The 11,334-nt window shown below is 42.2% G+C and overlaps 1 protein-coding gene across 2 annotated transcripts in view; it reads left to right on the top strand.

The window, feature by feature from the left end:
• The window catches only part of LOC105931671 (zinc finger and BTB domain-containing protein 12), a 10,132-nt gene extending 744 nt beyond the window's left edge, over window positions 1-9,388 (top strand). For both annotated transcript variants that reach the window (XM_021320410.2, XM_012870445.3), the window contains exons 2-5: window positions 4,782-4,990; window positions 5,091-5,285; window positions 6,652-6,858; window positions 8,084-9,388. In XM_021320410.2, the coding sequence (XP_021176085.2) occupies window positions 4,787-4,990; window positions 5,091-5,285; window positions 6,652-6,858; window positions 8,084-9,184 (1,707 nt within the window). In that variant the 5' untranslated portion in view covers window positions 4,782-4,786 and the 3' untranslated portion in view covers window positions 9,185-9,388. The remainder of the gene's footprint in view (window positions 1-4,781; window positions 4,991-5,090; window positions 5,286-6,651; window positions 6,859-8,083) is intronic.
• Window positions 9,389-11,334: the final 1,946 nt, after the last annotated feature.

Here is an 11,334-nt window from a genome sequence, read left to right as displayed (position 1 = left end):
ATTGTCACTTTAAATCTGTGTTGAATATTAATCACTAAAGGAACAACATAAAGTTAATAATTAATAATAACACGTTGTAATAAATACATTGGAGTATGTTATAATCCTGCCAATAAAACCTGTCCTTTTAGCATTTCGCATAGAATAACTGACTTATTTTTTTGACCAGCTACTAATTTTGGTTATTTTTCTCTGTAAAAAAGAAACAATTAACACCATTTTAATAAAACTACATTCTGGATGACTAGAAAATATTATAAAACAAAATGCATTTATTTTCTCAACAATGAGCCAAAGTCAGAGATATTTTTTTTTCTCTGCATGGCTGAAAAGGTACTAAGTTAATGTCACACTGATTAGAGACCCTAGAACCTTTTGAGTTATTTGCACACCCAAAAATGTGAAATGGGACTCTGTATTTCATCGTTTCTCCACCTGTTTTTGAACTCTAATCCCCATTTGTATTTATTTGCACACCCAAAAATGTGAAATGGGACTCTGTATTTCATCGTTTCTCCACCTGTTTTTGAACTCTAATCCCCATTTGTATTTATTAAAGGAGCAGACTGTGGCTGTTGATCAAGGTGAAATTACTCCAAAGCGACGTAATGCTTGGGGACGTTATTTACCGGACTTGAAATCAGGTTTTACTTACACCGGAGTACGAATATGATACAGAACATTGCTTTGAATCATCAGTTATCCTCTTGTTAACTCAATTCAAACATACTTTATCGATCATTACGGGAAATTAAATGTCATCAATTAACAGATACAAAACTTTCTGCTGCAGACGGATCCACAAAAGGGCCAAAACTACAAAGATAAGAATTGAAGAAAAGGTTAATTAGTCAGCACAGGCAGGTCCTGTTGAGAAACCGCTTCTCTTTCCAGGAAAGGGCGGCGATATGAACCGAAATAGTTTCTAAAAGAGGAGGAGAACAAAACATTTACCGCACAAATGTAGTACCACATACTACAGAAATTATCTCACCAATTAACATAAAAAAAAATCTCATCCCCAACATAATGCTCTAACACAACTATACCCTCTTACATCCGGTAAAATTCATTACCAAGAAAAGGCTAAGTAGCAGGAGCACATGGCTCCTTCAGCGCAATTTTAAGAAGATTGTTTGAAAAACTGAAAAGTGGGAGTGTTTTTAAATATCGATATTTTCAAGCTTCATCCAAAGATGTGGATTTTTTTTTACCAAAATCAGTTTTTACTTAAATGACCAAATATTCGGTTATTTTGTACTAGAACCACTCCAAATTAATAAAAAAAGGTCTGCTTTTACTACGAGTAGGCTAAAATAACTAAAAAAGCAGCACCACATCCCTGATCTAAAGGCATTCAGACACAGAGGAGAGAACAAAGTCATTAAAATCCATTCTTTGGAAATGGGTGTGAAGCCGTTTCTGAGGCTCTGGGACGTCAGCAAACTGTGCTGAGCGTCATTCCCCACAAATGGAGAAAATATGCAGCAGAAGTAAATCTTTACCAAGAACGTCCGGCCTTCCAAACTTACTCCAAGGCAAATCGATGACTCGTCCAAGACGGCACCAGAGAGACCAGACCGGCGTCTAAAGCACCACAGGCCTCACGTGACTCGGTTGAGGTCAGAGGTCGTGACTGAACAATGAGGGTCTGGGCAAAAAATGGCACCCGTAAGAGATTTCAAACACAAAAACTGCTGACCAAAAAAACACCACAAAAGCCCGTTTCACCTTTCCCGAATGACGTCTTGATGGCGACCCGGACTATTGTGGTGTATTTTGTCAAAAGAATGTTGGAACCTTTGGCAAGGAGAGGGTCTTGTTTAAAAAAACTAGCACAGCGTGTCCGAAACAGAACATGCTGGCAGCCAACATGGCATTCATGGGAGATGAACCCACCGATGAACAGAAGACATGAAGGACATTCTCACGTTTCCGTCTTGATGTTAGAATATTTTTGGGAAATACTCTGTGGGCTGATCAGGAAAACAAATCTAAACATACTGACAGTCATAGTTGGTGGTAAGTGTGATGATCCGGGGCAAACTTTGCTGTTTCAGGGTCTGAAGGACTGGTGAAGATTCTCAGTCATCCAGGTCGTTGTCATTCCAAAAAAAGTAAAAAAAAAAACAAAGCAACTGGACTTGTTTTCCGTAGTTGAAGACGTTTCGCTTCCTCTCCAGGAAGCTTTCTCAATTCAAAAAGTCTGGATTAATGTGGAGTACCAAGCTTTATACTACGGCCTAACAAAGGCCTTGTAATGGCTTAAATAACATGCAAATTTAACAGAAACAGGTCCACCCCTTAGTAATGGGCGCCCATTACTAAGGGGTAATGAGTGCTGCAATTTTATCCTGTAAAGTTACTTTATTCTGAAATCTACTACAATTCACTGAAATTTTCAAGCTGTATGCAAACGAAATTTCGTTCTGTACGCACTCTGTACATACAAAATGACAAATAAAGTTCTCTAAGTCTAAGTCACATTACTCCAGACTTTTTGAATTGAGAAAACTTCCTGGAGAGGAAGCGAAACGTCTTCAACTACTAAAAACAAGTCCAGTTGCTTTGTTTTTTTTTTTACTTTTTTTTTTGAATGGCCTGAAGGACTTACAATAATTCATGGAGCGGTGTTTCTTCTCTCTAGCAGAAAACCCTGAAGGAGAATGTCCTTCATGTTCGTGAGGAGATCGTGACCTAAAGGCGCTCTGGTTATACAGCAGGACAATGATCCAAAGCAGCTTAGACAGTCCACCTCTGACTGGGCCGAACAACAAAATGAAAGTTTTGGAGTAGGCTAGTCATGAGTGCTACTAAAAGTCTTCTTCCCTCTGTAATGACCTCTGCGTCGAAGAGTGTTGCTGCCATTGCAAACTGCTATCACAGGGTATGTTGCATTTACTGATCAGAATAAGTGCTTTACATGAGCAGCAATAGTTTCCGACCAGGCAGTCCTTAATCAAGGCCGATCCAGCAGAAAATTGTTCGTTTTTACCCACTAATTAAGGTGGAAATGCATTTGTTTGTCCAGACTTTTATTTTAAATCCTAATGTCAAAGGCTACTTCATCCTTCTATTCTTCTATATACCATGAATTTGTCCTTTATCCATCTACCTACCTGCCCATCCATCATCTTCCTTCCTTACTTTTGGTAGTTTTTACAGGTTTCATACCGTCTGAATAATGCAAAAATCTGTCATAAATGTATAGTGAAGTTTTATTTTTATACTAAAATTGGTTAAAAATATAGAATAACTGGAAGTTTGCCATTAAAAAGTGTCGTTGTTTTTGGGGCTAGGAAGCGGCCTAATGTTTTGCTAGCCACACTACGGGTTGAATATCAAACTCCTGAGCACAATGCTTTGCAGATCCTTTTTTAATTTAGTTTAATCAGCTTGATCAGACTCAGAATTAATAAACTGTCTCTCACATGCTCATGTCTATTTGCAGACTGTTAGCTACTCTGGGAGTGGTTTTTGGTACATTCGTACACATTTCTTAACATTGTTCTGTTACTAGGCTGCTGTTCTTCCTCTTTTTTAACTTCAACATACCACTTTTATAATATGCTAATGACTAGTTTCACACTTTTCATCTTCTCAGGGAGCGTTTTGTCTGGTACAGCTGCATTATTTTATAAACCGACTGCTGCTTCTAGGGCTGGCCGATATGGCTTAAGAAGAAAATCTCAGATTTTATTATACCAAATCCGATTTAATCTTTTTTTTTTTCCCTTCTTTTTTGAATTTCACAAAAGTTAATTATTTGGGAAAACTGTCTTTTATTTCAACCATTTCATCTGGGAGTTGACCTGATGAAACACAAGCTGGGAAACATGCTTGTAAACCAAGATGGCCGCCCTGCCATTGTAAACAATGAAAATATAACTAAATGGTTAGAGGTATTACACAAAGAGTTAAGAACAAGCTTCACTTCACTTTTGTAACATCAATCTAACTAAAAAAAAAAAGAGTTAATGAATAAATTAATTTGCCTCATTTAAAAAGTTTCCTTTTTACAATATTTTGACTAAATATTTACCTAAACATATATTCAGCATTGCTGCTACTCTCTCCATGGAAGCCCAATGAGTGCATTGGCAAAATAAAATCCTGATTTTACAAAAAATGAAATCTTAATATGTTGTAAATTCAAATTAATTGATTAAATCGATTCATCGCCCAGCCCTAGCTGCTTCTTTTTTTCTTTTTATCTTTCATTATTATCTGAATATGTCGCATAATGTAGTAATTGCACATAGTTTCCCCTTCTGATAAGTCTGCCTCCTCTGTCGACAGCTTAAATGTAGCTTTTTTTTCCCCATGTTGTCATGCCTCTTCTTTAGGAATCCTCCTTCGCCTTTTCCGTGGATGTTTCCGATTTGTGTGTGTGTGTGATCGTGTGCGCTCAGACTGCAAAAAAGGGCACTAAAAGTAAGTCAAATTTTCTTGTAATTAGTGTTTTTTTCCCTTGATTTAAGCAGCTAAATAAGACTGTTTGCCAATGGAATAAGATTTTTGCACTTAAAATAAGAACAAATCATCTCCATCATCTTATTTTCAATGCAGGATATCTAATTATCTTATTTAAGGGGTAGAAATGCTAATTCCATTGGCAAATAGTCTTATTTAGTTGCTCAAATCAAGGAAAAATATACTCATTTCAAGAAAATTTGACTTACTTTTAGTGCCCTTTTTGCAGCGCAGAGCTCGGCGTCTCACCCAAATGTCATGATGACTGCGTGATGACGATGAGGATTCTTGGTTGTGTCTGCTTTTAGACGACATGGAGACCGTGTGTTTCCGGTTACCGGGACACGGGGACATGACCCTGAAGCACATGAACTCGCTGCGGTTCCGGCAGCATTTCTGCGACATCACCATCGTGGCCAGCAACAACCAGACGTTCAAAGGTCACAAGGTGGTGCTGGCCGCCTGCTCGCCCTTCCTGCGAGATCAGTTCCTCCTCAACCCTTCGTCCCGGCTTCAGGTGGCTGAAAATACACGCGGCCGTTTTCACGTTAGCCCTCCCGCCGTCCATTGTGTGATGCAGACGTTATGTGTGTGTGTGTGTGTGATGCCTCCTCCAGGTGTCGATGCTGTACAGCTCCTCGGTTGTGTGCGATTTGCTGCAGTCGTGCTACACCGGCATGCTGCAGTTCAGCCCTGAGGACATCGTCAACTACCTGACCGCTGCCAGCTACTTCCAGATGGAGCATATCGTGGAGCGTTGCAGAGGGGCGCTAGAGAAATATGTGCAACTAAAGAACACCAGTCCTCTGAAAGTCAGTTTCCCAACAAATCTTATAGCTATTTTTTTTTTTAACTCCACTTTTCTGTCACCTGTTGTTAACGTGTTGTGCATGTGTCGCTGTGCCCTGAGAGATTTGAATATTCTAAATTTATCCTATTTTTTTGTTACTTTATTTTTATTTAAATCTTTGCAATTTACATAGATATATAAATACAAGCTCACAGTTAGTCTGCTGCTCTTCACTTAGGATATGCTTAAAGCAACTTTAAAAGTATATGCATCAGGTTAAATTTACAAGTAAAGTAGGTTACATGATTAAACGGAAGTAACATACAGACTTAGCTATGTCTGTATGTTACTCCCGTTTAAGATAAATTAAGATAAATGAGTGAAATAAAGAAATAAAAATAATGAGAATTTTACTGCATTACTGCATGGCTGGTTCCTATGGATTAGGGCCATTGAAAAAAAGTATTCCTACGGAAGAGGATTAGGGCCATTAAAAAAAGTATTCAATTCTGACTTTTTTCTTAGAATTCTAAGAATAAAGTCAGAATTTAATAGACTTTTTTTATGGCCCTATGGAAGACGATTAGGGCAATTTAAAAAAAGTCTATTCAATTCTGGCTTTTTTTTCTCAGAATTCTGAGAACAAAGTCAGAATTTTGACTTTATTCTGAGAATTCTGACTTTAATATCAGAATTCTGATTTTAATCTGAGTCCTCAGAAAAAAGTCAGAATTCAATAGACTTTTCAATGGCCCTAATCCTCTTCCGTAGGGCCATTAAAAAAAAAAAAAAAAAGTCTGTTCAATTCTGACTTTTTTTCTCAGAACTCAGATTAAAGTCGGAATTCTGATATTAAAGTCAGAATTCAGAGAATAAAGTCAGAATTCAATAGACTTTTTTAATGGCCCTAATCCTCTTCCGTATGGCCATTAAAAAAAAAAAGGCTATTCAATTCTGACTTTTTTCTCAGAATTCTGAGATTAAAGTCAGAATTCTGACTTTAATCTCAGAATTCTGAGAAAAAAGTCAGAATTCAATAGTTTTTTTTTGTGAATGGCTCTACGGAAGAGGATTAGGGCCATTAAAAAAAAGTCTAATCAGAGTTCTGAGTAAAAAGTCAGAATTCAATACTTTTGTTTTGTTTTCTTTCTCTTTTTTTTTGTGAATGGCCCTAATCCTCTTCCATAGGTTTCCATCTGTTAATAAATGTATCTTTTTGACACCTCATGTAATACATTATTTGTCCCATACGATAGGTTTCCCAAAAATTTTATGCCATCTTAACAGTTTCGACCCAATATCTTGTGCTTTTTTTTTTCTTTTTTTTCTCATGATGATTTCAAACTGTATTTTTTTTTTTTCTTCATCCTTCTCCTTTCTATTAATAGGTCAGTGACGAGGAAGGTCAGGCCAGGCCGGTTCTTCTCAGTGCCAACGTTCATTCTGTTGCGTCACCCCTGAACAGTCGATCCTCCCCCACGGAGCAGCACAGCCCCGCCGTCATCACGCTTGAGGAGGAGAACAGCGAAACGTCGGCTCAGGACAGCACCCAACATCACAGCGACAGCCCCTTGCCGGACGAGCCCGACCTCAAGGTGATTCTCGCACCACACCGGTATTACTAGTTGAACTGAGATTCAGACTCACCTGCGACCTAAAAAGCTTCTGGTATGTCAACACGTGCAGCTCGGCGCGTTTTGAAGTTTAAAGCCTGCTCCCACAGTGGAAAAACTGCAATAAGCTGGTTATTGCAGCAATAGCGCATCCCCAACCTGACACTTTGCATCTAAAAGGGGCTTCAAGAGTTTCAGAATCCGCTCTCCTGGAGTTCAGAGCTGTCCTCGTAGGATATTCCTGACATCCTTAAGCTGAAGACATTACAATGGGTCTTATTTTATTCTTCTGAAAAAGACTGAAACAGGGCAGCGAAGCGGCAACATTGAAGGAATTTCAACAATTCCTGATTGTTTTACCTGTGGCAACAATCCCCCGTCGTCTTCTTACGTCTGAAATTAGAGGGTAAGACGGACCAGTTCTGCAGGCTCACCTGAAGAGGTCCGTGGACATGAAGTGTCTTCAAAATATGAAGGATTTGGGCAAATGTTGCCCAGTGAATATGCTGCTTTCTGATGGGGCCGACGTAAATAATGTTTTAATTCTGAAATTCTATCAAAACGAGCTCCAAAAAAGGCATTATTTAACAGTTTTGGACAGGGTTATGGTTGCAGTTCCCCTGCTACAGATTTGTCAGGTCAACTTTACATGACGGATGTCACAGATGTTTCAGATCATCACAAGATTTATAATATCAGACAAAGATGGTTTGTATTTATGAAGGATAAAAAAAAGCCATCTAAACCAACATGGAAGTATTTAAAAAAAGAAGAAATTAACCTCCTGTTGGTTCTCCTTGTTTAATTACTCTTATAGTAATAGTTTTTCCTCTTCCACAACCGGGCCTGTGTTGTCAGAAAGTTAAACTGAACCTGTTTGACCAACAACAAAGTAGGCAGAACAATCCTAAAAAGCAGCACAACATGCCAACAGCCGACGAGAAACCAAGTCATTGACATCTAGAAAGGGATTTACCAACCCGTTTCCAAGGCTTTGGGTTCCAGCAAACCACAGAGAGACTTATTATCCACTAATGGAGAAAACACGAAGCAGCGGTGAACCGGCCCAGGAGTGGCCCGCATCTCTTAGAGTTCACTGCCAGCCCATCGAGGAGTGACAGAGAAACCCAGAGCGGCAAAATAAAATAAAAATAAAAAGAACATGCTTGTTGGCAGCGGATAAACCTTAGACATGTTTGTTCTGCAGGTAAACGAGGGCGAGGAGGAGGAGAACCGGCCGGAGGACTACAACGTGTTCAGGGTGTACATCCCGGAAGACGAGCTGACCAACCGGGACGGGGAGGCGGAGAAGGGAGATCCCGCCGACCTTCCCCAGGACGTGTGTTACCCCGAGCCCGACCGGATCTTCATCTCGGGCGACGGCAGCGAGTGCGACCTGGACTCGGCGGAGGACCTGAGCTTCGCGGGCCTCCGCTCCTTCAGGCCGAGGCTGTCCGAGCCCAAAGCGGGCCGCGGCAGGGGGCGGGGCAGAGGACGGGGGTTCAAAAAGCGGAAGTGGGCTTCGTCCCACGAGAGGAGGTCGCCGAACTTGGCTCTCCGCCAGGACCTGTGGTACGCCGCCACCGCCGGACTGGGAGGGGGGTTCGGCCTGGACTTCAGCCAGGAGGAGCTGAAGACGGCGGGGAACTATTTAGTGGAAATTCCCCGGCTGGACTTTGGTTTGAGCAGCGGCCACGGCGACAAGGTCTCCCCCGTGAACCCGTTCTCCCTGGAAGAGAACGGCGCCGGCGAGGGCAGCTCGGGGCTGAGCGGCGTCGGCGCCAACGAGGGAGGGGACGAGTCTGTGGCCGTGGTGGGCTCCACCTCCAGCGTCAGCGGGCCGGTGATCTGCGAGCACTGCGGCCTGACGTTCCCCTCGGCTCACTCGCTGGCCGTCCACTCGCGCTCCACCCACCTGCTGTACGTGTGCCCCTGCTGCGGGAAGCACTTCCACCACTCCACCAACCTCACCCGGCACATGGCCGTGCACCGGGGGGCCGCCAAGGCCCACCAGTGCCCCCTGTGCTACAAGACGTTCACCCAGAAGTCCACGCTGATAGACCACATGAACCTCCACAGCGGCGAGCGGCCACACCGCTGCGCCTACTGCCACGCCCGCTTCGCCCACAAGCCCGCCCTGCGGCGCCACCTGAAGGAGCAGCACGGCAAAACCACCGGGCAGAACTCGCTGCACGAGCAGGAGGAGCTGGAGAGGGCGAGGGAGGCGGCGGGAAGGGAGCAGGAGCAGGAGGAGGAAGAGGAGCAGAAGGAAGAGCAGACATGCCTGGTTCCTGAGCCGGAGTCATGAGCCGGGACCTAAAAAAAAAAAAAAAAAAAAAAGTGGGGGGAAAAAAATGAACTTTTACGTTTTTGTTACGTTGCAAACACAGATTTCAGTGAATTTTATCGGGATTTCGTGTGACAGGCCAACATAAAGGTAGTGTACAATTGTGAAGTAGAAGCAAAGAGCTACATGTTTAAGAATGTTTTACAAATAAAAATCTGAACAGTGTGCCGTGCGTTTCTATTCGCCCCGTTTACTCTGACTCTTTCCCTGAATAAAGTAGAACTACTACCATAATAATTTACGTCTGGAAGTTTAAAGCAGCTTCAAAACGTCTAGCAGAGAACCTCGTCGGGACATGAAGAGTGTGGCACAGCTACCAACACATGGCCGCCCACCTAGATGGACAGGCTGGGCAAAGAGAGCACCAATCAGAAGCAGTCCAATGTAGCTCTGGAGGAGCTGCACGGATCCCCTACTTAGGTGGAGGAATCGGTTGACAGGACGACGATCACCCAACAAATCGGGGTTCTATAGAGGAGGGAAGAAGAACGACGTACATAGAGCCTTCTGTAGTTTTTCACAAACAATATAGGCGACAGGATAAGAAGAGAGTGCCGGTATTGTGAGATGAGCCACCTGCAAAAATGATTGGTGAGGCAGAAAACTGTCCCCGATCAACACCATCCCCACTGAAACGTGATGGCATCGGCCTCGTGCTGCGAATACAAGAGCGGTCCTGGAAGAAGAGCTGCAGACGACGACCCTAAACGCCCAGCCAGAGCAAAGCGTGTAAGAACGGCCTAGTCAAAGTCTGGGCCCACCACGTATCCGAACACAAAATCCGTGGCAAGGTTTGACTCCTGCTCTCCAGCCGATCTTCCTGAGGTCGAGCCACTTTGCAAGGAACGGGCAAAAATCCTCCATTCTTTAGATGCACAGAGCAGATTTTAGATTTACATGTCTCCCCGACGCCATTATCCACTTGCTTTGTGTTGGTCTGTTGCATAAAATTCCCCTAAAATGCATCGAGGTTGATGGTTTCAACCTAAAAACGTGGAAAAGGTTCAGGAGGCGTGAATTTTTTTCCGAGGGGCTCATCGGCCGACTGCAGCCAGTTGGATTTGCTCCTCTAAGGCAGGGGTTCCCAAACCTTTCACTTTCATCCCCCTTTTTTTGGGAGAGTTAGAAGAAATGTGTTAAATTTTCTGCAAAAGTAGCATTTTTATAAGAAATCTTCTAAAAAAAAAAAAAAGTGCAGCCATCCCCCCCGTGTGTTAAAGTGACCCCCCGCTTTGGGATCCCCTGCTTTAAGGGTCAAGTTGCCAACATTAAGAAGGTGCTTTACAAAATATCAAAATGCCTTCAGACGTTTACTGCCAACCCGTTAACCGTGTGTCTAGTTCTGAAAATTAAGTGGACAGTAGACGAGCAATACGTAGGTTGTGGTTCAAAGAGTAGCTCCTAGCTGTGTTAATTTATCCAGTATTCATACCTGACACTATTCTGAAGCCAAAGAGGATTATTCCACCAGTACTTGTTCAATATCTCTGGAATTCCTGTCAGATATTCTAGGTTTGAGTGAGATATTTTGTAAATGTGTCCTGTAACTACTGCTAAGTCCCGTTTTTTATGTAAATATTTGTACTGTAATGGTATGATCAGCGATTCTCCTTTCAAACTGTTGTTCTGCTGCTGCTGCACAGAGAGGGACGATTAAAAAACACGGAAATGATCCGAGCACTGGTTTGAAACGAGAGGAGCTGTACAGGAAATAAACTTGGAGAGCAGGAAGGATTTCAGTTTGCTTTTTTTTCCCTCGTGGGGTATTTTCTGGATTCATAGTTAAGGTGGTGGGGGGGGCTTTACATTTCTGAACCATTTAAGGCAGGGGTGTCAAACTCATTTTGGTTTAGGGGCCGCATACAGCTTAATCTGATCTCAAGAGGGCCACACGAGTTAACTCATTGCAATATTAAATAGAACTAATAAAAGTGGACTTGTTGTTGATTTTTATATTAAGTTAATTTCACTTTTACACAATATATTATGAATAACCTCAGCGTTTTTAAGAAAAGTATGTGCAATTTCAACAATACTTTTACTCAGTTAAACATTTACTTGTGCATTATGCATAAGAACTGATCAAAGTGATTATACAATGTTGAAAAACA

The sequence above is a fragment of the Fundulus heteroclitus genome, chromosome 13, assembly GCF_011125445.2.
Source record: "Fundulus heteroclitus isolate FHET01 chromosome 13, MU-UCD_Fhet_4.1, whole genome shotgun sequence".
Classification (NCBI taxonomy): Eukaryota; Metazoa; Chordata; class Actinopteri; order Cyprinodontiformes; family Fundulidae; genus Fundulus; species Fundulus heteroclitus.
The sequence above is the reverse complement of the archived record's forward strand: the minus strand, read 5'-3'. Positions and strand labels throughout refer to the sequence as shown.